At 57.5% G+C, this 24,958-nt stretch overlaps 9 protein-coding genes and 1 non-coding gene across 10 annotated transcripts; 5 read left to right on the forward strand and 5 right to left on the reverse strand.

The window, feature by feature from the left end:
* The first annotated feature begins 1,938 nt into the window (after positions 1–1,938).
* Positions 1,939–5,805, forward strand: QBC33DRAFT_170454 (uncharacterized protein). The gene has a single exon (XM_060422315.1). It carries the CDS (start codon positions 2,049–2,051, stop codon positions 5,718–5,720), a length of 3,672 nt encoding a protein of 1,223 aa, XP_060288083.1. The 5' UTR covers positions 1,939–2,048; the 3' UTR covers positions 5,721–5,805.
* Positions 5,806–6,433: 628 nt separating this feature from the next.
* On the reverse strand, positions 6,434–7,227 carry QBC33DRAFT_170481 (putative ras). The gene is made up of 2 exons (XM_060422316.1): positions 6,596–7,227; positions 6,434–6,510 (listed from the first exon to the last, which is right to left on the reverse strand). The coding sequence occupies exon 1, from the start codon at positions 7,119–7,121 to the stop codon at positions 6,744–6,746; it is 378 nt and encodes a 125-aa protein (XP_060288084.1). The 5' UTR covers positions 7,122–7,227; the 3' UTR covers positions 6,434–6,510; positions 6,596–6,743.
* Positions 7,228–7,962: 735 nt separating this feature from the next.
* Positions 7,963–8,911, forward strand: QBC33DRAFT_525070 (uncharacterized protein). Its single transcript, XM_060426775.1, has one exon. It carries the CDS (start codon positions 7,970–7,972, stop codon positions 8,747–8,749), a length of 780 nt encoding a protein of 259 aa, XP_060288085.1. The 5' UTR covers positions 7,963–7,969; the 3' UTR covers positions 8,750–8,911.
* QBC33DRAFT_525073 (zf-DHHC-domain-containing protein) lies at positions 8,781–10,841 on the reverse strand. The gene is made up of 3 exons (XM_060426776.1): positions 10,306–10,841; positions 10,095–10,248; positions 8,781–10,003 (listed from the first exon to the last, which is right to left on the reverse strand). The coding sequence occupies exons 1-3, from the start codon at positions 10,392–10,394 to the stop codon at positions 8,990–8,992; spliced, it is 1,257 nt and encodes a 418-aa protein (XP_060288086.1). The 5' UTR covers positions 10,395–10,841; the 3' UTR covers positions 8,781–8,989.
* A 114-nt stretch (positions 10,842–10,955) lies between these two features.
* On the forward strand, positions 10,956–14,548 carry QBC33DRAFT_525076 (TRF2-interacting telomeric protein/Rap1 C terminal domain-containing protein). Its single transcript, XM_060426777.1, has 3 exons — positions 10,956–11,379; positions 11,439–11,783; positions 11,845–14,548. Exons 1-3 carry the CDS (start codon positions 11,200–11,202, stop codon positions 14,140–14,142), a joined length of 2,823 nt encoding a protein of 940 aa, XP_060288087.1. The 5' UTR covers positions 10,956–11,199; the 3' UTR covers positions 14,143–14,548.
* A 725-nt stretch (positions 14,549–15,273) lies between these two features.
* Positions 15,274–17,042, reverse strand: QBC33DRAFT_170538 (uncharacterized protein). Its single transcript, XM_060422317.1, has 4 exons — positions 16,427–17,042; positions 16,284–16,345; positions 15,959–16,214; positions 15,274–15,851 (listed from the first exon to the last, which is right to left on the reverse strand). Exons 1-4 carry the CDS (start codon positions 16,676–16,678, stop codon positions 15,453–15,455), a joined length of 969 nt encoding a protein of 322 aa, XP_060288088.1. The 5' UTR covers positions 16,679–17,042; the 3' UTR covers positions 15,274–15,452.
* A 913-nt stretch (positions 17,043–17,955) lies between these two features.
* On the reverse strand, positions 17,956–19,748 carry QBC33DRAFT_525086 (uncharacterized protein). The gene is made up of 2 exons (XM_060426778.1): positions 18,512–19,748; positions 17,956–18,437 (listed from the first exon to the last, which is right to left on the reverse strand). The coding sequence occupies exons 1-2, from the start codon at positions 19,287–19,289 to the stop codon at positions 18,238–18,240; spliced, it is 978 nt and encodes a 325-aa protein (XP_060288089.1). The 5' UTR covers positions 19,290–19,748; the 3' UTR covers positions 17,956–18,237.
* Positions 19,749–20,420: 672 nt separating this feature from the next.
* On the reverse strand, positions 20,421–20,492 carry QBC33DRAFT_t18. Its single transcript has one exon. It is a non-coding gene; the product is annotated as a tRNA-Thr (tRNA).
* A 307-nt stretch (positions 20,493–20,799) lies between these two features.
* QBC33DRAFT_170585 (putative cytochrome p450 pisatin protein) lies at positions 20,800–22,760 on the forward strand. Its single transcript, XM_060422318.1, has one exon. The coding sequence runs from the start codon at positions 21,063–21,065 to the stop codon at positions 22,626–22,628; it is 1,566 nt and encodes a 521-aa protein (XP_060288090.1). The 5' UTR covers positions 20,800–21,062; the 3' UTR covers positions 22,629–22,760.
* QBC33DRAFT_525092 (uncharacterized protein) lies at positions 22,742–23,754 on the forward strand. The gene is made up of 3 exons (XM_060426779.1): positions 22,742–23,104; positions 23,203–23,454; positions 23,529–23,754. The coding sequence occupies exons 1-3, from the start codon at positions 22,981–22,983 to the stop codon at positions 23,597–23,599; spliced, it is 447 nt and encodes a 148-aa protein (XP_060288091.1). The 5' UTR covers positions 22,742–22,980; the 3' UTR covers positions 23,600–23,754.
* The last annotated feature ends 1,204 nt before the right edge of the window (positions 23,755–24,958 follow it).

Below are 24,958 nucleotides of genomic sequence, written 5' to 3' on the forward strand. Positions count from 1 at the left end.
TCACCAATGAGAACTTGTTTTCGCCACCTGGGTATTTTGAGACCTGGGATTATATGAAATGATTCGGATTGACTCTTCAAAGCTCGAGCTTCTAGCTGAGCTCTAAAAAAAGGAAGCGGTTCGGCAAGCTGCCCCACGAGGTTGGTCGATGACTCTCCAACGATAAAAGAAGGAAGCAGGGGTCACCGGCTAAGGATGTCCCGAGTGGTAGCTTCCAACTGACTTATAGGGCTGCATCCGACGCTTTATTGGGGTCGACCAACACCGGGGGGAGAAAGGCTATTTTTATTCTAGAAAATATGGGGGCTTGCCGGGCAAGCAATTAAGGAGGCTATTCGCACCAATGGTGCGAACCCACTCATAAGCGCGAGTTGTGATGAGTGACCCCTTTTCTTGAAGGCCTATGAATGGCGCAACGCAGAAACAAAATGAATTGGTGATATCCAGGCTCATTGAAAACGCAGAGGCCACTGCTATTATTATCCCCTCACAAAGTGCTCCAGCAGGCAGGCAGGCAAGTGTGGGGAAGCGGGAGCGAAGGCATGAGGCATGAGGCTTGAAATAGCCTCTGATTGGGCTACCGCAAGGTGGTACTTGCCATGGGTCTACACTTGCGATGTTGCGTACCTAGTTCTAGTTAATAAGTGTGAAGAGGTTTAGCTCACCGTTTGGAGGCTAAGAGGTTGTGATTCATTCGAGGCTCGAGATTCCCCAACCAGACATCAGACCCAGACTCACGTTATCCTGCCTGCATCCTGCAGGTGTCTGCTACTCACATGTTTGCTTATGCATCCAGGGCTCCGTTGGCTCCGTTCTGGACAAACTGATATCGCTGCCGCCGTAACCAGATTCTCAAGCGGTTGGATTGGAGGCGGGCATTGGGTGGGAGGCTGGAATCAGGCTTAGCGTGCTGAGAGAGCTTGGCTCGAGAGGTGACGAGCACAGGCACTAATGCGGCGTGGCCAAGCAGCCGAATCAAATCTCTTGAATGCTACCTTTTAAGCGCCCGACATCCCTTTCACAAAATGCAGATCAGACCGGACCAATCACAGAAAGCCTACGGTACTTTGTAGCCTCCAAGAATAGATTGATCTCCCACCTGCGTCCTATGTACTGTGCTGTCCCATTTCTCCCACAGTTGGGGGGTTCGGGGGGCTGTTGGGTGCAGTTACGTCTGGACAGTTCTAGACACCTAGCAAGGTTGCGCGTTGGGGCCACTGGCAGACTGCTCGGCGGCGTCACAAGGAAATGCCAAGAAACCGGCGGTAATCTGTACATGCCACTGCACCATCCACTGTGGACGGGCCAGCGCGTTTCCTCTCGCCTGTGGACCGGGACCCTCGCTCGCTCTTAATAATAAGCGTGCAGGAAAGGGATGATGAGGTTCGACTGCCAGAGTGCCCTGCCGTTACCTGCCGTTTCGCAGGGTCACAACCGGAATAAACACCCCTCCCGGAACTGGGAAGGCATAAAACCTGTGGAGAGCTCCTGGGTAGGCGCAGATTAGCCCACCTGGGCAGTTCCGTGCTCAAAGCGGAGGCCAAATCCCGCCTTTCCATGCGGTTTCCATCCATCATCAGAGAGTACGAAGGTACATACTTACATTACTTATACAATACAATAAATACAATAATAACACAAATACCAATTTTATCTTTGCTGCATTCTCGCCCGCTCCCATGGTCCCGTCCGCTCATTCGGCGAGTGTTTGACATCTCCATACATACCTCGCCCCTCAGCCGCAACCCTCCACCAAACTGGTCATATCTAGGCTGCGAGCCTAGATTTCTCACTCCATCTCGCCCTGCCTTGGCCGCGTCCAGTCGCATTCCCAGGGTGTTGGTTGGACTGGTGCGATTCCTGCCATGGCTCGGACCTGATCGAGCGAGAACCCCCCGCGTTGCTGCCACTCATTAACAGCGAGGACGGTTCGGCGAAAGGGGAGGGCGGGAGTTTGTGTGCGGGAATTGCAGAGGTAGCAAACGGTCTTGGAAAATCGTCGCCGTCCATTGCGAACCCCCCACCGATCAATTCCGACTTCGTTAGCCATGAGTGTTAGTCGCGATCCGACGGCGCGATTGCGCGCTGGGCTTAACCCACTCTTGACGGCCTCGCTGGGCGTCTACCACAACCAGAACAGTACCCCGCTGTCGGCCATCTCCATGGCCTCGCCCAGTGTCTTATCGACGGCGCAGACACCTGTGAGCGCGATACAGCCCTACAACCCCCAAGAATGGATTGCCTCGCCAGTCGCGGGTCCGGAGCGGGTCCATCCCTTCCGGGATCCCCAGTGTAAGCCTCCGCAACTTTCCCCTCCACCTCTGCAGACTGGCTGCTCACCTACCCAAGCATCGCCCCCTCCGCCTCCACCCTACTCGCCTCCTCGAGGCCAGCGGCCCGTCAGCATATCTTTTGACGCCCAGGCTGCTAATGTCTCTGCAGCGAGAGCGCCCCCGCCCCCGGGCGGCCAGAGGATATCTCCCGATGCGGCGGTGGCCAACACGGCCTTTGCCCCTCCCCCCGGATCCGGTGGCAGGGGCGCCTCTCGCGAGAGGCGGTTTGGTCTGCCCTCCTTTGGGAGAAGAAGGGAAAACAACGCCGAACAATCCAACACACCGCTCGAAGCGCACCCGGCTCCCCATCCTCCCCATCCTTCTCCTGCCAACCCTCCGCCTCATAATCCCGTAGCCAGCCCCTCCCATGCTCATCCTCAGCCGGGGCACCTTACTCTCCAAATTCCACAGCGGACTGATTCGGATTCGTCGCAAACCCTTCCCCCTTCTTCAAGGAGAGCTGTGTCGACACCCGCGATTGGTACCCCGACGTCAGCCAGATCGCGCTCCTCGTCCCATTTCCGGTGGGAACCAGGCATGCCCCTTCCGCCTCCACCCCCAGGACCACCCCCTGCGGCTAGTCGCTCGCAGAGTGTCAGCAGGGTTGGCGGTGGCAGTGACCCAGTCACGTCTCCACCAACAAGGCGGCCCCCTCCTGGCGGGGTTGCAGCTCTGGGACCTGTACCACCAACGCCCGCAGATTGGATTGACGCCGATGACCATCGGAGAAGCGAGTCGCCAAACCGGACATCACTAGTCAGTGAGGACTCTAGCCTTGATAGCTCCAATGCGCAGCCGGAGTCAACAGCATCTACGGTAAGCTCCGCTGGGGGTTTGGCCCGCGCGCGAGCTCTCCGAGGAGAAAAAACGCTCCATGAACGACGGAATGAGAGTAGGACAAGGGGTAGCACTCGTCACTCGATAGATGCATCCATAGACGCACAGACTTTGTCGGATATCGTCATACCGTCTGGCTCTGGCTTGACCCGCAGGATGACCATCGGTAGGGGGACTCCACGGAGCAGTCGGTCGAACTCGGGTACGCCGCAAGCCGGGGAGGTCACGCCGGCAATGGACTACAGCCACGGGTCGAACATTACCCCTCGAGCACCGGGTTCCGCCCAACAAGCCACCGGCCCCGAGACAGCCACCCCGCCTTTCTCCCCCCGTCTCCATAAAGGCAAGTCCACGGCGGACGTCCATCATTCCCTTGCGCCCAAGGCTCTGCCAACTCCTCCACCACAAAGCCGACCTTCATCTAGCACACTCGTCGAGACCTTTGCTGCTACCCCTCGGTCTCCAGGCCAGACGATCACCCGTCAGTCTGCGGTGAACCAGACAGTCGACCAATTCATGCGCAGTACCGTCGAGCGGTTCAAGGCATTCGCACTCAAGGAAGCCTCAGCGGCTGATGATGCGGAGAGGGTTCGCTTATTTTCCGAGTTTTTCGTCAGCGAGTCAAGGATACGCCGGGAGCGGTACGCTGCGGCGATTGGGGTGATGGGTTCGGAGATCTTTGATTTATCTCGCGATCTGTTCCGGCCCATGGCTTCTAGACCAGAGTTGGCTGTCTCTACGACGATCGCCGCACAGTTTACTCCCCAGCCATCCGGACCCAGATCTCACCGGGAATCTATAGGCTCGGCGACAGCCTCCGACCCCCCTGCGCAGTCAGGTTCTACCCCTAGCTCGGCTAACCTGCCAATGTCCCCCGTGGGACCGACTCCCGGCAATCAGAACTGGCAATCGTCAAACTATATGCCCTCTCTGTCGCCCATCCTCAGCATGAGTGTCAGTGATGCTCTCGATGGAGAGGACTCTCGGGGCAGACCAGCGAGTCGGTGGTGGGAGTCCGAGTCGGCCGGGGAGCAACATGGGAGGATGGAGAGGTCTAAGCGGGAATCAAAGTATATGAGTGTTCCTAAGGAGGCCCGGGAGGCCCTTCAATGGGTGGACAGTCCCGAAGCAGGTCCCAGCAAGCGGGACCCGTCAAACGAATACCCACCCGAGAAATCCGGATGGCACGAGGAGCCGGTCGTCACGCCCCAACCGCGTAATATTCGTAACTCGCTCCTCTCGCTTCCGTCCCCAAACACCTCGAACCCTGCTCACCTGGACGTGTCTCGCCTCGTGACTCTTCCTCCTCCGTACCCCCGTCACCACCCGGCAGTCAACAACAGCCATCCGGAACTCGCCCAGACTCGCAGCTCGGTGCGGGCCCTCAGCGATATGACCGAGGTCGACGGGACGAAGGAGAGGTTCCAGCAAGACAGCGCCAAGATGCGAGCCGAAGCGGCCGAGGCTGCCAAGCAACGGACCAAGGCTCTGCGAATCAATCTCCAGGAAGAAATAAGCTCTGGCAATATTGGATACGCTGACGCAGCGGCAATAGAGGCAGACGCAAAGGCGGACGAAAATGCCAAGGCCAAAGAACTGGAGAAAAAGGACTTTGACGCCTTCCAAACGGCGGTGGTTATGCCGCTCAATGACCTCCTGACTGGTCGCATCGCCAAGACCACGGCTCTCTTTGAAGAGTTGCGGGGCAGGCTGTTTGTCGAGACGCACGAATCCAACCCCAACATGCCCCAGGAAGAGGGCGACGAGCAGCCCGAACTGCTCGAGAAACTGACAATGCTCAAGTGGATATTTGAGGCGCGCGAGATGCTCCACCGCGCCATCTACGATCTGCTCTCGGACCGAAACGACCGCTATCGCGAGATGGTGTTGACGCCATACCGGCTTTCCCACAACGAGGAGAAGATCGCCTCGGCAACGGCCTTCTTCGCCGAGGACGCCCAGAAGCGGGCACTCGCCTTCTCCGAGGAGGTGCTCCAGCGCTCGCAAGAGTTTCGCGACGTGGTCGAGGAGACGGTGGTGCGTGGCGTCGAGGCCCAACTGGGCGCCTTCTGGGACATTGCGCCGCCGCTCAAGCGGGTGCTCGACAAGATCCCGGCGGACCTGCACGGCTTCAGCATCCAGATCCCGTTCACCGAGTACGACGAGAACCCGGCCTACGTGGACCACCCGCTGCAGTACCTGTTCAGCCTGCTACTGCACGCCGAGAAGAGCACGTACCAGTTCATCGAGAGCCAGACCAACCTGCTGTGCCTGCTCCACGAGGTCAGGGAGGTTGTCGTGGCGGCCAAGGCCAAGGTCTTGGAGAGCGAGGGCCGGGATCCCGCGAGGGTCGAGGATATGAAGGCCGCCGAGTCTGGCCGGCTGACGGACGACCTGAAGGAGAAGGTCAAGTTCGTTCAGGACCAGTGGAATAGCGCGCTGGGCGGCTGCATCGGGGGAGTCAAGGAGAGGATCGGAGAGTGGCTGCTCGAAACGGGCGGTTGGGACGAGAGCCTCGAGGACGAAGGCGTGGGTGGCGTTCAGATGTGAGGCGAATTGATGTGACGAGCTATGAAATTTTGGGGACATGTGGGAGTTACTGGAAGAGGGACGTAACGGAGTTGAGGAGACATGGAGCACAACTGGCCCTAGGCTTGCCGCTGCCCGTGAGCCGGCGCCATGCGATCGCTTGTTGATACCCCTTTATACTGCACATCTTGATGTCTTTTCTGTTGTTGTTGCTGTTGGGAACACGGGAGGGGAGCTTGGGATTTGGGACGTTAAGCTGGGGGGCGGTCGATACCGACTTTGCCCATTGCTGCCATTCTTGTTGGATACTCTTCAACCTCAAAACCTTATCTTATTCTTACACTCTTATCACCATGAAGAGGATCTTCGACTTTTTCAAATGTATAACGGATGACTTGGTTGATCTGGATAGCCTTTCACTGGCTGTGTCCTGCCAGGGTGCTGACAATGAGAGGCTGGTATTCACGTTGGAGCTCGATACACTCGTCTCGAGGCGCCATGGGAACTAAAATGAATATTTAAACAAGAGGAAGGGAATAAGGGTTGTCAGAGCTAGTTGCAATTCCTGGGCCCCTATTAACACTTCTGGCTGCTTAGGGGAAAACCCCGACACTTCCCCTTACAAGCACAGGATTCCGACACATATTCGTAACATGACCTCCTTCCATAACGCCAGTAGCTGGAATAATACACGGCACATCGCAGTCCTGAGAACATCAGGATACGGTGGTGACAATCCACCTTCGGCTAGTCGACCTTGGAGCTTCAACCAGCCCTCCGGCCGGGAAAGTGGATGAGCGCACAAGTAGTCCTTCTCTCTGAGCAAACAGGTAGTCAGCAAAGGATAATTGTCGGCTCCCTCCGCCACGCAAGTCCGGGTATGGTTGGTTAGGTACCTTCCAAGAATCCACCACAACGCGCTTCCCAAACCAGACGACTCGAGTAGAAAGGTAGTGCATCCAACAATCGACTGGACCGGAGCCGGACCCCCCGGGGGACGAAAACGAACGAACGAACGAACCACAACGGCAAGCAGTTTTTCTTCTACTCCTTCTTCTTCCCCTCCGGAGGCCCACCCTCATCCTCCCCCTCGACGTACTCCTTCGGCAGGTTGACGCCCACGCGCCGCGCCGACAGGCGCACGCGCTCCTCCTCGTCCATGCCCATGCCCGGGTTGTAGCGCTCCAGCAGGCCCGTGTAGGCGCGCTGGGCCTGGACGTAGGCGAGGAACTGCTCCGCCTGCGCGGCGGCGTCGGGGGCGGGAGAGGCGGAGGCGGAGGCGGGGCCGGGGGTGGTGCGGAAGCTGTCGCGGAGCCGCTGGTGGATGGGGGAGGGTGGGGTGGAGAGGATCGGTCGCGGGGGGAGCTCGCGGAGGAAGGAGCGGTAGATGGAGCGCATGCGGGCGGGGGAGGGGGTGGACATGGTTGTGGGGGGGTTGTTGCTGAAGGGGGGTGTTTGGGGAGGATGTTGAGATGTACAAAATGGTTATTAGGGAGCTCAGGACCTGAAGTTGCAGTCGAAGATATTCGGGGTGCCCCTTAGCTAACCCTAACCCTTATCTGTCGAACCAAAAAGTTTTGGCAGGCAATCTACTGTCCAAGGCCGGGATCGATTTTAGAGACTTTTGAACCCGGATGCCCATCCTCTCAAGCAAGACCACTTATTCGCCGTCCAAGATGCGGTCCCAGGCAGCAACAAAGCTTCTGGCCATGCCTCCATCTCTCAGGACCATAATCCTCGAGGAGACGATCCGCTCCTCGAACCGCCAACACCGCCGCCGCATCACGACAACCTCCACCCCCCTCCCCTCCCAACGACAACGACAACGACACAACCTCCCCCAACCCCCCGCTGACCAACCACCCCCGCTCTCCTTCCTCCCCAGCCCATCCAACCAGCCCAACCAGACAGCGACACCCGCCCCGGCACCGGCACCCCCCGCCCTCTCGGCCGCGACGGCCCTCTTCACTGGCGGCGGCGCCGCGGCCGGCCCGCGCGGCCGGTTCCTCTGGGCGGCGCCGCGGTTCCTCCACGTGCCGGCCAACACGCGGGTGCCCGAGGTGTGCGTGCTAGGGCGGTCCAACGTCGGCAAGTCGACGCTGGTCAACGCGCTCGCGGGCGCCGGGAGTGCGGCCGCGGGGAGGAGCCACAGGGCCGTCGCGAGGAGGGGGGAGGGCGGTGGTGCGGGGGAGGCGGGGATGGGCCCGGCTGTCACGAGTGCGAGGGCGGGGAGCACGAAGACTATGAATGCTTTTGGGTTTGGGCCGCCTATGAGGGTGGTGGTTGGGGATACTGGTGGTGGTGGTGGTGGGGATGGGTCTGCTGTCGCGGAGGCGGTGCGGGGAGGGGGCAGGAGTACGCGGTCGGAGCGCCGGGGGACGCGGAACGTGCGCGAGCCCCTGCCCCGGCATAGCCTGGTGCTGATGGATATGCCGGGGTACGGCCTGAACAGCAAGGCGGAGTGGGGCACCGAGATCGCGAAGTACCTGGGCCGGCGGGCCATGCTGCGGGGCGCCGTGCTGCTGGTGGATGCGGTGGCGGGCGTGAAGAGCGGCGACAGGATGGTGCTGGGGATGCTGAGGGACGCCGGCGTCAGGACCGCCGTGGTGCTGACCAAGGCGGACAAGCTGGGGTACGGCGCCACCGAGGCCGGCGAGAGCGCCGTCAAGGGCATGTGCCTGCGCGTGTGGGAGGAGCTGAGGGCCGTTGAGAAGTCCAGCCTGACCTGGCTCGAGGGGGAGGGCTGGGAGAGGGAGATCTGGGTCACCGGTGCGGGGGATCCGAAGAACGGAGGGGTCGGCGTTGAGGGGGCGAGGTTGGCCATCTGTCGCATGGCGGGCCTCATTGAGGATAACAGGATGTTAGATGTCCCCCACGAATCTCCGACTGGGAAGATTGTGCCCTTCGATCAGCTACAGTGGGCACCAAGCAGCACGCCGAACAGCACACCGAGCAGCACACAAACCATACCGACCCCATTCCAGAGCATACCACAGAGCGCCACACCAGTGAGCCGTCCTCGGGGACGCACGCACCGAGCATCATTCTGAACGGACCGGACATAACTGGCTCCATGTATAACAAACCACTCATAGATGTAACATATGTGATACCCATGTATTTTATGGAAGACCAAACGACACTATCCTCCTGTCTATATTCAAAACACATACAGATCCTACCCGGGAGAAACAATACTTTTGCTAGGCACATTTGCCCCGTTTGACATGAAACTAAGAGGTTTGCCCGGCCGACTCCGATCGCCCCCGAAGCTTGTTCAGATATCTCTATCAACCCCGAGCGCTCCTCCTGCGCCGCGAACCTCCACCCTCCGACCTCGGTATATCCTTCTCCCGAAAGGTATGGGCGGGTAGGAAGACGTCGACTAGGTTATCCCAGAAGCCCAGGTCGTACAGGTTCTCCACATCGCGAAGCTTCCAGACGGGCTCCCAGTCCCCGACTCCAGGCACGCTCGCGTCCGCGAGCGGCGGCTTCCCGTCCTCGGCCCTCACGAGGACCTGCTCCGGCTCGGCCGGCCACCTCGTCCAGGCGGGCTCGATGCGCGGGTCCCGAGCCCGGTCCAGGGGCATCTTGCGCCGGAAGGCGAAGCCGTCGTCCATGTCGGCCTGCAGATCGGACCATTTGAGGGTCTCGTTGGTCGTCGTCCCGCAGTATATCAGCCAGACTTGGTAGATCAGTAGCCCCCAGACCAGGGGGCTGGTAAGTAACGCAAGCAGCGTCACGGAGCCCATGGCGGCGTTGCCTTGCAGGCCCCAGCTCCAGATGATGAGGTACTCCTTTATCTCCATGCCAGCGCCATCGTTTGCGTGGCGCGGCCAGAGAGCCCAGTACGGGTAGCGGGTGCGCATCTTGGCTATCATTATCCCCATGCCCAGGGCGGCTCCGTAGGCGGTGAGGATGCCGGTGGTCAGGAGCAGGAGGACGAACCAGCGCTGGTTGTTGGAGCCGACGCAGTTGTTGATGAAGATGCAGTGGTGGTCCGACTTGGAAATGCACCGCTTGCAGATGCTGCAGTGCTTCGAGCGGGCGGGCTTGAGCAGGCGGCAGGTGTGGCACTCGTTACCCGGGTGGAAGAGGGTGAAGTCATACGGGTAGAGAGCCATCGAGTCCGCATGGTTCCCAGGCTCGATGGTCCCCGGATCGCCGGCGGCGGAGAGGTAGAGGAAGATATAGGGGAGGATGATGGCTATCGAAGCGGCAATTTGATGGAAAACCCCCAGCTGCGGCCAGGCAACGGGGAGATACAAGACTTCCGATACAAAGAGCAACAGGAAGAAGAAAATCTGTTGCCTCAGTCAGCGCTGGTTCCACACCTGCTCTGAAATGAAGCGGGAAGAGGCCGAATCAGTAGACGCAGGACAGAGAGAGCCTTACCAAAACCGTGGGATGTCTATCATACATGATATAGTTCCCGAATCTCGCGATCGAAGACGTTAGCTTTCCAGAGGTGAGCCTCTGGTCGAGGGCCAGGACACCATTTGGAATATAAATCCATATAAGGCGATGCAGCCAGGGGATCGGGGTGCGTCTGGGAGGGTCAGCATCCCAGGCACTAAGAGCTGGTAAACGAGGGTCAAATAGGTACCTCAGAGCAGGGAGCCTTCCAAAGAAGGTCACAAAGGTCATAAAAGAGATGCCACATATGACAAAGGCAACTGTAGCGAAAGCCCCCATAATGCTGAAGGCGGCCCTGCCAGAATCTGCATCCTTTGCACGCGTTGGCAGCGAGGGAAGGGACTGAGGTACCTCTACCAATAAGTCTTAGGTAGGTACCTAGGTCCTTGGTAATTGCTTCTTAGGAATGAAAAAGAGAATGGAAGGGAAGAAGCATTGTTGGCAAAGTATCCGTGATGGGCCGCTGTCAATGAGCCCCAAGCAACTGCCAAGGCCAGATATTGCCAGCACGGAAGTCACGCCCAGGCAATGTTGATCGTGGTTGTTACCAGCTGAGCAATCCTGCCTGGCACGGGGCTGAAGGTGGGAAGGTATATTCTATAATACAAGGACGAGAAGCCGGTTTCACCCCGAAGAAAGGAACGATGGAGGCCTGAAGGTCAGTGATCTGGACATTGCCTTGGCCCTTGGGGCTTTCCAGGTTGGGGCTGCTCCCCGGTAAATAGGTAGACACACCCACTGGCTCGGAAAAGTCGGCACCACGTGGACCCTTTAAGCAATTAAGCGAACACCAGAAACTCCCCCGTGAGAATAATAAAGAGCCCCACGTCACGCGTCGCCATCACATTTGAGGCAAAGCCCCAAACAACCGTGACAGCGCGACAACACCATCAGTCTTTGGGCCGTACAAATTCACTTGTGCTCTCAAGAGGTATCCTTTTGCCAATTCTGATTGTTTTCTTTCTCTTTGGCAAGTTATAATCGTCCAAAACGCCTTGATTCATCCCAGAGTTTAGAGCATTCAATTTATCGAGCAACGCTCATATATCCAGGGTTAGGGTTAGGGTCCTCCTGGTGGGCCACCATGGCCCCCAAAAACATGCATACCGACGTGGCTCAAGGGAACGGCATCGTGTATGACGGTGTAGCCCGAGGAAATGACGTTGAACATGGCGGCACGACTGGAGCAGCCTTGTTCCAAGGCCTCAAGTTCTGGATCACCATCCGTGTACCCATGCGAAAGGAGCTGGTGCGAATGGTCGAGGTACGCTAGTCATCCTGGCAGCTCGCCTCTTCTCAGACACTTTGACTGACTCGGCTCAGGACAACGGGGGCGAAGTCGTGAAGCTTGAAAAGCAAGCCGACATCTTGATCGCGGATCATGCGAGGAAGGATGTGCCCAGCGGATCCCTCTCGTGGCGCTTCATCGAGCAGTCTGTCAGGAATGGCAGGCTTGAGAACATAGACAGTCACGCCATCAAGCCTGCGACCTCGGCTCGCCGTTTTGCTGGATCCTCTGACACGAACGGGTCCGCTCGGCCGCCTAGGGGTGTTCGGACCCCGTTCACGGGAGAAGACGACGACATGTTGATGAAGTTCGTCGCACGTCAGGAAGGAATGAGGGCACCTGTCGGCGGCAACAAGATCTATCAAGATTTTGCATCCGAGGTATGTGTGGGCAACGAAGATCCGTCTCCCCATTGTATTCATCACTAAGTCATCATCGTAGCACCCGCATCATTCCTGGCAGTCTTGGAGAGACCGGTGGCTCAAGAAGCTGAAGTTTCTCCCCCGCCCTGAAATTAATGACGAGAATCCAGACGACGACCAAGACGACGGCGAAAACGTACCTGAGGACGAGGCGCAGGGAGCGTCTCGCGCCCTGACGGCCAACCGGAAGCCTCCCCCCAATGCTATCACTATTAAGACTGGTAGAACCGGGGCTAAGGTCAACTTTAGCAAGGAAGATGACGAGCTCCTGGCGAACCACGTCAAGGAAGATATACGACCTCGGCGACATCGAGTCACCGATCCCTGGGCCTTTCGTCACCAAGCGCCCTCGGAGGAAGATGACGATGAAGATGAAAATCTAATGTCTCTGGCTAGTGGTTCTGATGATGAGGCCGAGGGGCCGCGCAGAGGCCCTACGCCGGTCCTCGACCTTCAGAAATTACAGGAGAGCAACCGGAGGCATGAGAGGAGCGATCGCGTGTTTATGGCAATAAGGACAATCCAACGATATTGGAGAGCTTACATATCCCGTCGGGCGCTCTCCAGCGAGATCTGTAGGCTCTCCATCACAGCCCTTCAAGCCGCTGCTAAGGGCGCATTAACCCGTATTGCCCTCAAGCATGATGAAGATGATAACGACGGCACTGGTCCCGAAGAGCAGACCCCGAGCAGGTATCCAACTAGGGGAGAAACAACTGAACGGACAGGGAGCCAACTCTTTTACAGTGATTTGTCGGACTTCATCGAAGTCACAAACCAGAAGATTACCTTCTGGCCAACGGTGCAGGCGCGAGTTCTGAACTTGTGGGAGCTTTGGCACGCTGTCACGGTCCAAGAACATCCTCCCGATATGAGGAACTGGGAGGACATTGCCGAGTCCCTGGACTTCGACTGGATCTCGTATCCATGGGTGACTACGGAATTGAAGCATTGCTTTGAATCGAACCTCGGGGCATTTGAGCGAGCCCTTAATGGGTTTGACGCGGATGACGCGGATGACGCGGATGAAGCGGCTGAAGCGGGGCACGCGGATGATGACGACCCGGAGCTTGTTGGCGACGCAGTTGGCGACGCAGAGTTCGGAGAAGGGGCGCCAACGTATGTGCCTGCAACATCGCTAGAAGGGCATCGTGATGGGCCTTCCGGCACGGTGGAATCCGCATTTGCGTCATCTCCGCCGCGGCTCCATGGCTATGGCTCGAAACGGGGTTTTGAGACACATCTGGAAGCAGAGTCACACCCGACAAGCTCTCCAAGGAAACGAACCAAGTATGACAGTGACGGCGAAATCCCATCGACACCAAATGAGAAGTCGGGCACCTCATACCTTCAGCCGAGGAACAACCCTGGGATCTCCCCTGATGGAATCTCCCCGAACCAAGCAAATCTCGCACGCGTGAACGGTCTGATCGAGGCATTGATGGAAGAGCTGCCCACGCTGCAAGAGTTGACAGCTCCCCGTCAGACACCGACCCAGCCGGAGCCTTTCTCCCCCGCCACCCTTATAAGCAGGACAACCCCCTCGCGGCAGTCACGACCTCAACCACGTCTCGTTGATCCAATACCGCTCTCTTTCCCAGACAGGATCACTAGGACTTCGGCTCCCGAGCCGCGAGATGGTGCGAATGACGCTACGAAAGCCGGCCGAACAACGGCAGCCCAAAGGGCCTCGCTCCCAACCCAGTATCACCCCGATCGGGCTGCGGCTATCAGGCGATCCAGCAGAGCCGCTAATACCACTCCTGCCCGGCGGTCTATGCCACCCTCTTCTCTTGGCCCAGCCTGGCGTGACGTTTCCCCGGCTGCCCGATCAAGCTTTTCCCCCCCCCGAACAAGCGCCTCAGCTCGGCTTCGGTTGATTTCTAGACCGCAGGAGCCTGCAGGGCCACCGACCGGCCCGGTACACCCGAATGCCCCCAGCCCACACAATACCCCCGACTCGCGTTCCAGCCTCCTAGCCTCCATCGACCGGTTCATGTCGATGGGCTACCCGAAAGACATTGTGATCCAGGGCCTGAAGGCGACCAGCATGGCCCCGGGCGAGGCCGGGGTGGTGATGGAGAGCCTGATGGCGGGGCAGGGCATACCCAGCCGCCACGAGGGTGTCTGGACGAGCCGCGACGACGAGGGGCTGGGCATGGTGGACAACACGGACCTGGCGAAGCACACGCGCGACCCGCACGAGGTCGACAAGAAGCGCCGGGCGCTCAGGGAGCTGAAGCGGCTGAGGCATAAGCATGGACAGAGGAGGGTGGAGGAGAGGCTGGACTTCTTGAGGGCTTGGAATGCTGGGTGAATGTGAGGGTGTGAGAAGAGATCAGCGCGGGGTTTTGGTGCTGGACGTGGAGGCGTTTCTTAAGCATTAGCGAGTTCATCAGCGAGTTCATCAGCGAGTTCTTGCAAGCCAAGCAGGTGCTTGTCAGCTACTACTGCCTAATATCATTCAACTCATTTTATCCTCCCTTGATCACCCCCCTTCCATCTCCCCGGCCCCAACCAACTAGTTTCGTGGGCAGGTACCTATTTCCTCGTGATCCACCAGCACATACCCACTCCGGATCGAACCCGCAACATCGTCATCCCCTTCCCATCCGCCGTTCCCATGGCCTACACCGCCAGCTTCGGACTCCGACTCCGATTCTTCCGCAATAGTGCCGTCCGCCGCCGCCGCCGCCGCCGCCCCGACCTCTACCCACGGCCCCTCGGAGCAGAGCCGGCAGGTGAGCGGGGCGCCCTCGTACTGGACCCAGTCGCAGTCCGGGGCGGGACAGCGGCGGGTGAGGGAGAGGGTGAGTCCCGAGGAGCGGGAGCGGGAGTGGCACTCTTGTCGGGAGGTCTTGGCGGTTGTGGCGCTGCATTGGGCGCAGCGGTGGATCTGGGTTATTTTGTGGCACATGGTGTGTGTGGTTTGGCTCCGGGGGTTGGCGTGTTGTAAGTTGGTTCAACCGGTGAGGTGGGTAGGGGGTGTCTGAGCTTCGTCGCCTCGAATATTGGGGCTCTGGGAGAACCAACTTGAGGGTCTTTGGTGAGAGATGGGCGTGGAAGGAGGTCGAGGTCTAGAGAGATGGGGCTGGGAGCCTGGGGATTGTATAATTGGGACTGCTGTTTATGGATAATAATATGAGTGCTTGATCTCTGTGGAGTATTTATACTAGGGGAAAAAATGGAGTGACAAGGGGTCCGATCTGGCTTTATGTATCGAGGCAGATCGCAGCTACCTAGATCTCTTGACCTGTCTGCTTGCTTGTGGGGGAGTGAATCGACGACCTCTGTAACAACCAAGTTGGGTCAGGTCTGTCTATGAATGAATCGTTGACTGACTGCCGGGGGGGCCGAGGGGCAGAGTGAAGACTGTTGTTGGTGATATCCCCGACGCAGTCAAAGGGAAAGGGTGAGGCGCCCAGTCAACCAGTCATGGGCCAAAAGATATTAACAATGAAGGGTATATTAAATGCTAACCAAAATGGAGGTAGGCTGAGAATAATAGACATTACAGGACTTGAATCAGGAACAGGACTATTTCACCCCACCATTTCCTATCGCCCAACTACATCCATCATCAAATCCAGGCCATCGCGCCTCGGCCCGTCAACGGCTCCCACCAACTCACAGCACGAACGGGGCGGCACCGATGAGCAGAGCGACCGCAGCTCCAGCGGCAATCTTGCCCTCCAGCCACGCGCGCGGGGCGACGGCATTCACGTTGCCCGGCCCGGCGGGCGCGGTCTGAGTCGGCCCGGTTATCTGGGTGGTGGTTGTGGTGTCGCCGAACTCGCCGAAGCCCGAGCCGGTGCCGCTGCCGTCGCCGGCCAAACCGGTGGCCGTGGCGCCCGTGGTCGTGGTGGTGGTGGTGCGGGTTCTTGGGGTGGTCTCGTCGCCGTCCTCGGAGGTGGTCCGGGTGGCGGTCCTGGTGGCACTGGTTGTCGTATCCCCCACGCCTCCTCCGGGAGTGCATGTCCTGCCGTTCCGGCAGCAGCCGCCGTATTCGTCGCAGTAGTAGCCGGACTGTGTTGCGCGAGAGTCAGCTTCCGGGTTCCATCCGGAGTGATGGATCGCTTGGGAGAGAGAGGTTGGGCCGGGGAGGGAAAATGGGGAAAAGGGGCTGGGCTTACCTTGCAGTAACCTCCCTCACCATCGTGGCAGCAGACCCCGCTGGAGGGCATACAGAACAAGGTGTCGCAGACCGCCTCTCCCGCCGGGCAAGTGTCACTTCCTCCGCCGCTTCCTCCACCACTGCCTCCTCCGCTGCCACCTCCGCTGCCACCAGTCCCGCACCGGTCGTTCGCCTGGCAGACTTCTCCCGCGTCACAATAGCCCCCGGCACCGTTGTGGTTCAACGGGCAGCACACTTTGCCCGCGGGCATACACCTACGCTAGTGTCAGCACGTCTGCCTGCGGCGCAATTCCCACATCAGGTAGACAGAGGTTCGTTCTTACCCTTCACCGCACAGGACTTTGCCCGCCTCGCAGGTGGCAGGGCCAGAGCAGGTCTTTCCGATCTGAACACGCGCAGAGAGTCAGCGAGCGAAATTGGGAGCCGGGAGGTGGTCGCGGGAAGGGGGAACATGTAGGGGTCGTACCGGGCAGCATCCGCCGTCGGTGGTACAGTATTCCCCAATGTCGCAGTAACCGCGGCCATCGCAGCACACGCTGCCGAGCGGCATGCAGCCGGTGCCGCAGGAGGTGGTGCCGATGTCGCAGGAGCCGACGGCGAGCTGGTTGATGCCCGGCACGAGCGACCGCGTGGAGCCCGCGAACAGGCCCATGTTGTGGGAGCCCAAGGCCACGCCGCCGGCGACGGCGTGGGCGAGGAACAGGCTGCGGAACTGCATCTTGAGAGAGAGGGGGGGTTTTCTTGTTGGATCTGGAAGTCGCAGAGAGAACCGGAGAAGCGAAGGGAAAGCAGGCTGGGGGGGCTACATGGTTATTTATTAATTATTTGGCGACTCCAGGACCCCAGGTCAGAAGCTACTGCCTGGTGTGAGGCACAATCGGCCCCGGCCCCGGCCCGCATGCCTAGTAGACGCCTCATACCAAATTTGATACCGACGATCTGCCTAGGTTTTGTTTTTGTGGCGTCCAGGGTCTGAAGCTTACTTGCCTTCGGTTTAACTCTACGCCGACATCGTTGTCGGTGGAACCAAGTGGCTGTATGGCATTGGAAGAGCCAACGAGGAAGCGTTGTTTTTCCTCGTTTCCTTACCGGAAAGCATTCTGATTAGTCCAGTCATCTTGTGAGCAAGGCGTGGAGAAGGTAGTCCTAAATTAAGACTGAATGTTCTTGGCCTGGTAGGGCTAGTGATTAGTGGGCAGTTAGCTGCATACTATGCAGATGGGTGTTGCATCGGCGAGAAGCCATCACCATGATTGGTGGCGTGCGGCCCGGATCTCGGGCACCGCCACATCGCGGGGATAATTTGGCCGGCATGACACTAAGCTGAATGCCATTAATATAGGTACAGCACAAAAGATGGAGCGGCTCGAGAATTGATTGCAGCCTGTCTCTCTCCTTGGGTATGAAGTTCCCGAGCTGAGCCCGAGCTTGGTGGGCTTAAGCCACGACGCCAAGATCGAGGCTTATCTCTTGGCCCCATATTTGTAGGAGCCAATTTCGACTACTACTGTACCCTGTTCATCGAGCTTTCTGGCCATCTCGGAGAGGAAGCCCGACTTCTTCTGCAGGCTCTTGTGATCTGAACTGTAGATACGTCGCTTGGGAGGACAGAATTACGCACCGCCAGTAATGGGCGACAAGGCAAGAACGCAATCGATACAAAGTTGCAGCCCCTCAAAGATACCAATACCTACAAATGCAGGCACTCAATCCTCGATGTCTGGGACCACTAGGCTGCCTCGCCGCCGTGCTTCGACTTGACGAGCCGGCCCCGGGAACGCGGAAGGGGAGTCCATGGGTCTTGAGAGCTCTCGACGTCGACAATCTCCCAAGGGCCCGCCTCTAGTAGCGTCTCTCTAGTCGGTCTGTTGTGGCGGCAGGCGCCGACGAAGAGAGGCCATATTAGCAGAAACTATTAGCAGAAACTACCATGAAATATTCTCATGGAAAGAATGGCATCGACGGAGCGCGAGAAAGGAATGACATGAAGAGCCACGGGATATCATGTGCCTGCTGCTTTCCTTCTATAAGATCGGGATGAAGATAGTCTATTCTCTTGGCAGCCTATACCGCGGCTCAGATTGACCAGCGCCCCTTTGAGCAATTGCAGAACACTTGGTTTGCGTGTGCTTCTCTAATTACCTACCTGTCTAAAAGTTCTATAAAAGACCCAGCCCAGAAGAATAGCCACATAGCGCCAAGGAAAATGTTGTTACAAAACGTCGGCCTGACAAGACCTCCCATAATGCCATAAAAGGCACAATTAACCTCAAGATGCTAGGAAAGGGACCCCGAGTAGTCCCTCTCCTTGCCATCCCAGCCAATACGTGGCCACCCCTTGGGGAACGTGGACAATGAAGGTAGGGAATACCTACCCTCGCACTGTTGATCCGTACATTTCAGGTCACAAAGACCCCATAAATTACAATAACAGTCTTCGGCCCGAGGACAGTGTATCGCCTCCTTGCCGAAGATAACTGTGCCAGATACTTGTTAGACGGCTGCCCAGAAAAAAAAGAGAAAAAAAATGCAACCCGGAAAGTCGACTTACTGTGCCAAGCATATTCCAGCACCCTCCCACTCAGATCGTCTGTCAGGGGCGTATCTATCAGCCACTGCCGGAAGTGGACGTAGTCCTCTAGAGGCCGCTGCCGCACCGTTTCCCGCGTGACGGCGAACTGCGAGCAGCAGCTGACCCCAACCTCTTGAGGCACCGGGATATCGGGCAGTAATTCCTCAAAGGCCCGCTTGAAGATCTCCTTGGTGGTAAGCCTCCTCCCGCTGGGCTGGGGCTCCTGGCCTGCCGGGAGTTCGTCTGCGAAGGGCCTGATCTCCACGGGGCACCCCAGGACCCAGACGCAGCGCAGGTTTGCGTAGCCGACCGTGCGCACGTAGGTGAAGTTCAGGTTGCGCAGTTCGGGGAGGAGGTCGTAGTCCGGGTCGTCGTTGTGCCACTGGAAGCGGGAGGCGTGGACGAAGATGACGGTGTCCGGCAGGCTGTAGTAGTTGTCGATTAGGTACGTCAAGAACACCATCGCCTCCCGTCCCTTGTTGACGGGGACCGTGAGTGCGTTTTGCGGGTCGTCGACGACGTAGACCTTGCGAGACCATTCAGGCAGATGCTGGTGCACCCAGGTGGTGTTCTCGTGCTTCGTACTCGCGACGACGAGCTCGATAGGTGGTGCCCTGTTTGGCCGCTGGGGCCGAAAGGACAAGCCGCCATGCCGGCTCAGGAAGGGGATAAGAACGAGAAACCAGACGCAAAATAATAGCAGGACGAGGGTGGAAAGGCTGGTGAGCTTGGGGCCTCGCCGTATTGCGAAGGCCATCGTCGTTTAAGTGAGGGACGGCTCACGAACGACGGCACACGGTTGAGCAATGGAGCGCCGCACAAAGCTAAGGGCTGAGGGAGGAGGGAAATAAAGGGAAACACATATTGCAAATTAACTTGCAAGTTGCAATAGATCATCTTTCCTAGGTTCCCGGGTTCCCGGACTGGGGGGCTTTGTTCTCGATGAACCGGAGAGCTGCAGGGCAGCACGTGGGTAGCTCTCAGGGGAGTGGATGGTGTGACGCAAGCATTCACGAATCCCCGGTTGCAGTGGCCCTACAAGGGAATCACAAGCCAATCACCGTCAACAAACCCCTTGGGGCTGTGGTTGCCTTGTGGGTCTGGACTTTCAGGGGCCCCAGATATTTTGTGTACCACAGTCAAGATACGAAGAGGATCATAATAGTATAGTTGTTCAAATGCCCAGGCGCCAGGTCAAACAGATAGTTCACTTATGTGGGTCCAGAAAAGCTCAATTCCCCTCTTGATGTCCAGCCGGGCCGTATTTAAAGGTAGTGCGGCTATGGGGCTTCTGCCTAGGTAGCGTTGTGGACCGTGCTCTTTGTACCCTTTTCCTAATCGGCACTGAGAAATCGTCATCGACAGCTTCGATCACATGTGTAAACCTCTTTTATCGATAGTCTTCATGATGCCTCCATCCACCTTCTCTATGGTGCTTCTAATTACCTATTAATTCCAACTTGGGAGCAAACTTTGGAAGCTCAGAGTACAATACAGTTCAATAAGTTGTCGATCATATCAGCACCCGAATTGGGAATGCGTCGTGAAGTTTCACAACGCCATTGTATCTGATTGCGTATCTTGCCTTGCTTGCTCCTTATCACAGACTTTTCCGAATTCTTTCCGTTTCCGTCAATATCCTCTTAGCAGCCTTTGCTGATTTTCCTCCGAAACATCCAAAAAGACCAGCCATTGATTGATATTTACAAATTAGCAAAGTGGTAACTCATATCTCGTGACTACGTACACTCCTGTGGTGGTAATTAGTTGACGAAAACGAATTGACGACAAAAGGCCGGGTTTGCCGCATCAGCGCAGGCAGCGTAAAAAATTACGATGTCAATGGTTTCCACCCAAAAACATCCACCCAAAAACAAAGCAAAAAAGAAGCCCACACGCCGATTCGAACGACGGACTTCTTGTTTACGAGACAAGCGCTCTACCACTGAGCTATGCAGGCGACGAAAATTTTGCGGGTAGGAGATGTTGGGACCTAGAGCCATTTAAGAGTGCCTAGATCCGTAACGGACTGTCAGGGATATTTACAACCGTAATGAGGCTCATAGAATGAGGGAACCACAACCAGAGCAACGCCGGTTCGATCCGGAGTAAGCCTTAAACATGTTTGCAGCTCGATTCTGATGGTAGGTCTAGGAAATCCCATTTAGGGGTCCTGCACCATTCGGTCAAATCATGAAAGCAACAAGCTCCCAAGCCTCGTCTCACGTCAGCGGGCGATAATCACCTGTTTTGCCTATTCAATGAGTTGCCGATGTCTGCCTTGGCACAAGTTGGAAAACTGGCGGCGGGCATGTGTTGGACATGCTGCAATTGTGGCACAGTAGTCAATCCAACAGTATGACGATGCACCCCGCAAGATCCCCTTCCTCGGCTGCCATCTCGGGAGTTCGGCGTGCCCCGCACGGCTACCATTAAAACAACGCCGGGACTACCGGCCTTTGAAGAGGACGATCATCTCTTTCAATTATGGATCCGTAGCAGAATAGCTCGTCCCAAAAGCCCAAAAGCCATGCACATCAACCTCATACTCGGCGCCCTCCTCACCGCCCTCCTCGCCCACCTCCTCCGCGCCCTCTACGCGGCCCTCACCTCCCCACTCCGGCACATCCCGGGCCCGCCCGCCGCCCGCCTCACCCGGCTATGGTACCTCTGGCGCGTGCGCGGGGCCCGATTCGAGCACGACAACGTGGCCCTGCACCGGCAGCACGGGCCCCTGGTGCGCCTGGCCCCGGACCACTACAGCCTCGACGACCCGGCCGCCGTGCGGGCCGTGTACGGCTTCGGCGCCGGCGGCGCCTTCGCAAAGTCGGACTGGTACTACGGGTGGCAGCACCCGGACCCGGACCGCTGGACGCTGTTCCCGGACCGCGACGTCCGCCGCCACGCCGAGACGCGCCGCCGCTTCCAGGCGCTGTACAGCATGTCGGGCGTGGTGGCGTACGAGCCGTTCGTCGACGCGTGCGGGGACCTGCTGGTGCGCCGGCTGGGGGAGGTGGCGGGGGAGGGGTTCGGCGGTGGAGTGGTTGATATGGCGCATTGGTTCCAGTGCTACGCTTTCGACGTCGTTGCTTGCATCACGTACGGCCGCCGGCTCGGCTTCCTTGACCGCGGGGAGGACGTGGACGGCGTAATCGCGGCCCTGGATAGGACGTTTGTGTACGGCTCCCTGATCGGCATATACCCGCGCCTGCACCCGCTGGCCTTCCGGCTCTCGGCGAGGTTCTCGTGGTCCGGCGCCAGGGGGAGGTTGAAGATCATGGAGTTTGTGCAGAGGCAGATTGCCCGGCGGCGAGGGGAGCGCGAGGAGAGGAAGCGGGGTGGGAAGGGGGAAGGTGTCGTTGGGAGAGAGGGCTTGCCGGAGGACTTCTTGGATAAGATGATGGACCAGAACGAGGAGAATCCGGAGAAGGTCACGGAGTACCACGTCTTCATGATGGGGCTGAGCAACGTCATCGCCGGTTCTGACACCACGGCTGCGAGCCTTTCCGCCATCCTCTACTACCTGCTCAAATACCCGCGGACCCTCACCAAGCTGAAGGACGAGATATCCGTGTTCACGGCCCAGGGCAAGCTCTCAGACAGAGTCACGTTCAGCGAGAGCCAAAAGATGCCGTACTTCCAGGCCGTGATGAAGGAGGCCCTCCGGATGCACGCCGCCACGGGCCTACCACTTTGGAGAGTGGTGCCCGAGGGGGGCGCGCACATCTCGGGGCAGTTCTTCCCAGCAGGGTCGGTGGTGGGGATCAACACGTGGTCGGCGCACTACAACAGGGACGTGTTTGGGGCCGATGCCGATGGGTTTCGGCCGGAACGGTGGATAGAGGCGGAGGAGGCGGCTGAGGCTGGGAATAAGGATATGCTGAGACGGATGGATGCTTACTATATGCCGTTCGGGCTGGGGTCGAGAACGTGCATTGGGAGGCATATCAGCACCCTGGAAATGTCCAAGATCATACCTAGATTGCTGAGGGAATTCGACTTTGAGCTGGAGCGGCCAGAGTGGAAAACCGAAAACTTCTGGTTCGTCAAGCCGAAGGACTTCATTGTCAGGGTGCGCCGAGCTGGAGCCCAGTAATGGAGGGGAGTTTCGACATGGACTCTAGGCGCTAGAAATACGATGGATTCGCATCATTAAAGACAAACATGCCTCAGCTCCTAGTCAGCGTTTGCTAAAGACTTCAAAGCTGTTGCTCACTGTCTTCCCAGTGACACAACCGCCAACACATTCACGGACGCCTGCGTCAGTGATAGCAATGCCGTCTGTTGGTGACGTAGAGGGGATCCAGTCAGCCCCCGAGATTGCGTATATCGAAGACATCCAGTCCTACAAGCATCACCTCCCACCTCTTTCTTCCAATTACAGCTAACCTTCCACTTCAGGTATTCGCCCCTACTCAGACGCCCTCGCTCCTTAACATATCATCAAAATGGCCAACATATTTCGCATGTTCTGGAAAGCATGCACATTAGCTCTCATTTCTAGCTCCGCCCTCGCACAGCTCATCTCCAACAACGCATCAGAGGAGGGGGGATTCCACTCGCAATGTCAGAGTACGTCCGACCACGAGGTTACGCGCAGCAGCGTCCGCCTCCCCCCCGTTTTGTTTTCAACCCCAGTACCCCCACTAACACGCGCAATAACCCTTCAGGCGTCTTCGTCAACCACGACAACGGCGCGCTAATCATGTCGGGCTTCTGCCCGTCCTGCTCCTACTTCTGGGTGGGCCGCTGCTTCGCCAACGCGGACGGCGCGCTGGTCCCCGCGGCTGGCGGTAACTTCGACCGCTCGTGCGACGCCTGCATCGCCAACGACTGGAAGCACCCGGGGTGGATGACCTGCAGCTGTTGGACGGCTGGGCGGGATGGGCCGCCGAGGAGGGTGGAGGCGAGGGTTGACCTTAGTGGGTTCTCCTTTTTTTTCCTCCTTCGGAGTTCAGGTTGTGTGTCTCTGGCTAACTGATTTGGGGTGCGTTAGATGAGTCTATACATGTCCGTGATGGGGTTTTGGGATGTGCTGGGGAGGAGGGCCGTTGGTGTGGGACATAGGGGGAGAGGATGTGCTCATGTCGTAATGAGGGGGTTCGAGGATACTTGGGATAGGCCGTAGGGGAATGGTTTTTCACGTGTCTCAATGCGATGAAACACTTTCCAATTCAGCTCAGTCACGCATCGTTCTGACTGGGAATTTGAGTGGCAGCGGCAAGGGTATAACTGATGGCGAGCGGAAAGAGGGGAGAGTAAAGCGCTGCATCTCTAATCCCGTTGACCAACTCCCTTACCATGGCTCACATATACGTGTGAGTTGTCTGAGATACCTATCAAGCTATGATTTCTTGCTGAACGGCTGACACGTGGCACATGCCCCTGGTCAAGTGAGAAAGTGGATGAGTTGTTTGGGGTCTACGGCGACAAGCTACCACGTAACACCTTCGTCACTAACAAAGGCAGTTTGACAGACACAATCAATCAAGGTGTCATGAGAGCGCAGATATACGAAAATGTAGCTCTCCGTAGCTCGAGATAATACATGATAACATGTGAGACCATAAGGGTGGCTAGGACCTCGGCGGTCTCTGAGGTGTACTTGGTATCTGAACCACCTAATATTCAATATAGTCATCTCGAAGACCTCGTCAGGACCTTCACTAAACGAGATCCCCAAGTTCAAAAAGGGAGGAGTCGACCAGGCTAACTCACAGCTACAGAATGTAGGGCCTGCGTAAGTGGCTCGAGGGAATAATTACACTTTCCTAAGCCCAACTACACCAATTCAAGAAGACCATCTTTGGTACACTGAAAAATGGCACGTTAGACAGGGCCGCCAATGGACCCCTCATACCATAGACACCTAAGTGGGCGCAAGATACTGCAAGTTCCTCGAGCTGGGACCTCGCAGCTTCACGGCAGTGTGACCATCCGTTCCAGGGACAGGGTGGGTAGCAAAGTGATCTCAATATACATCGCTTCGGCTTTTGCGCGGGCATACCGCTGCGATTACTAGCATCTTTCGGACAGGTTGATAATATCGTGTTAGTCTTCATCTTCAGCATTTGACCGCCTCCTATCAATGGGAGGCAAAGCCAGTAGCAAACTTGGGCAATATATTAGCTCTCCAGAAATTTAACACTACTATAACACCTGCACCAAGACATGGCAACGTGGCAGAGGACGTCACCAAGTGGCTCTTCCACGAGATTCTGTCGGCGGTAAAAATACAGTACCCAATGAGTGTGTTTCCAGCTACTTGAAACATCGCGACTTAGTGACCCTCTACGATCTCATCTTCGATTCGTTGTTGCATCCTTTCTTTCCAGGTAAAAGTGCCGCTTTATCCCGGACCCATTTAATAGCATCAGGGGCCCCTTGCTCATTCGCGATTGGAAAACAATATCAGGGGGAATAGCT

Source organism: Phialemonium atrogriseum (assembly GCF_030411735.1).
Source record: "Phialemonium atrogriseum strain 8032-3 unplaced genomic scaffold QBC33scaffold_2, whole genome shotgun sequence".
In the NCBI taxonomy this organism is placed as follows: Eukaryota; Fungi; Ascomycota; class Sordariomycetes; order Cephalothecales; family Cephalothecaceae; genus Phialemonium; species Phialemonium atrogriseum.

Excerpts from the sequence above, each read along its gene's own strand:
- QBC33DRAFT_525070 (XM_060426775.1), top strand. The coding sequence starts at position 7,970 with ATGAGGGTGGTGGTTGGGGATACTGGTGGTGGTGGTGGTGGGGATGGG.
- QBC33DRAFT_525092 (XM_060426779.1), top strand. The coding sequence starts at position 22,981 with ATGGCCAACATATTTCGCATGTTCTGGAAAGCATGCACATTAGCTCTC. Across the intron at positions 23,105-23,202 it reads ATTCCACTCGCAATGTCAGA|GCGTCTTCGTCAACCACGAC; the intron begins GTACGTCCGACC and ends ATAACCCTTCAG. Across the intron at positions 23,455-23,528 it reads GGAGGCGAGGGTTGACCTTA|ATGAGTCTATACATGTCCGT; the intron begins GTGGGTTCTCCT and ends GGGGTGCGTTAG.
- QBC33DRAFT_525073 (XM_060426776.1), bottom strand. The coding sequence starts at position 10,394 with ATGGGGGCTTTCGCTACAGTTGCCTTTGTCATATGTGGCATCTCTTTT. Across the intron at positions 10,249-10,305 it reads GGAAGGCTCCCTGCTCTGAG|ACGCACCCCGATCCCCTGGC; the intron begins GTACCTATTTGA and ends TGACCCTCCCAG. Across the intron at positions 10,004-10,094 it reads ATAGACATCCCACGGTTTTG|ATTTTCTTCTTCCTGTTGCT; the intron begins GTAAGGCTCTCT and ends CTGAGGCAACAG.
- QBC33DRAFT_170454 (XM_060422315.1), top strand. The coding sequence starts at position 2,049 with ATGAGTGTTAGTCGCGATCCGACGGCGCGATTGCGCGCTGGGCTTAAC.
- QBC33DRAFT_525076 (XM_060426777.1), top strand. The coding sequence starts at position 11,200 with ATGGCCCCCAAAAACATGCATACCGACGTGGCTCAAGGGAACGGCATC. Across the intron at positions 11,380-11,438 it reads AGCTGGTGCGAATGGTCGAG|GACAACGGGGGCGAAGTCGT; the intron begins GTACGCTAGTCA and ends GACTCGGCTCAG. Across the intron at positions 11,784-11,844 it reads ATCAAGATTTTGCATCCGAG|CACCCGCATCATTCCTGGCA; the intron begins GTATGTGTGGGC and ends TCATCATCGTAG.
- QBC33DRAFT_170585 (XM_060422318.1), top strand. The coding sequence starts at position 21,063 with ATGCACATCAACCTCATACTCGGCGCCCTCCTCACCGCCCTCCTCGCC.
- QBC33DRAFT_170481 (XM_060422316.1), bottom strand. The coding sequence starts at position 7,121 with ATGTCCACCCCCTCCCCCGCCCGCATGCGCTCCATCTACCGCTCCTTC.
- QBC33DRAFT_525086 (XM_060426778.1), bottom strand. The coding sequence starts at position 19,289 with ATGGCCTTCGCAATACGGCGAGGCCCCAAGCTCACCAGCCTTTCCACC. Across the intron at positions 18,438-18,511 it reads GCTGGAATATGCTTGGCACA|TTATCTTCGGCAAGGAGGCG; the intron begins GTAAGTCGACTT and ends TATCTGGCACAG.
- QBC33DRAFT_170538 (XM_060422317.1), bottom strand. The coding sequence starts at position 16,678 with ATGCAGTTCCGCAGCCTGTTCCTCGCCCACGCCGTCGCCGGCGGCGTG. Across the intron at positions 16,346-16,426 it reads CCGACGGCGGATGCTGCCCG|ATCGGAAAGACCTGCTCTGG; the intron begins GTACGACCCCTA and ends GCGCGTGTTCAG. Across the intron at positions 15,852-15,958 it reads GTGAGGGAGGTTACTGCAAG|TCCGGCTACTACTGCGACGA; the intron begins GTAAGCCCAGCC and ends CGCGCAACACAG.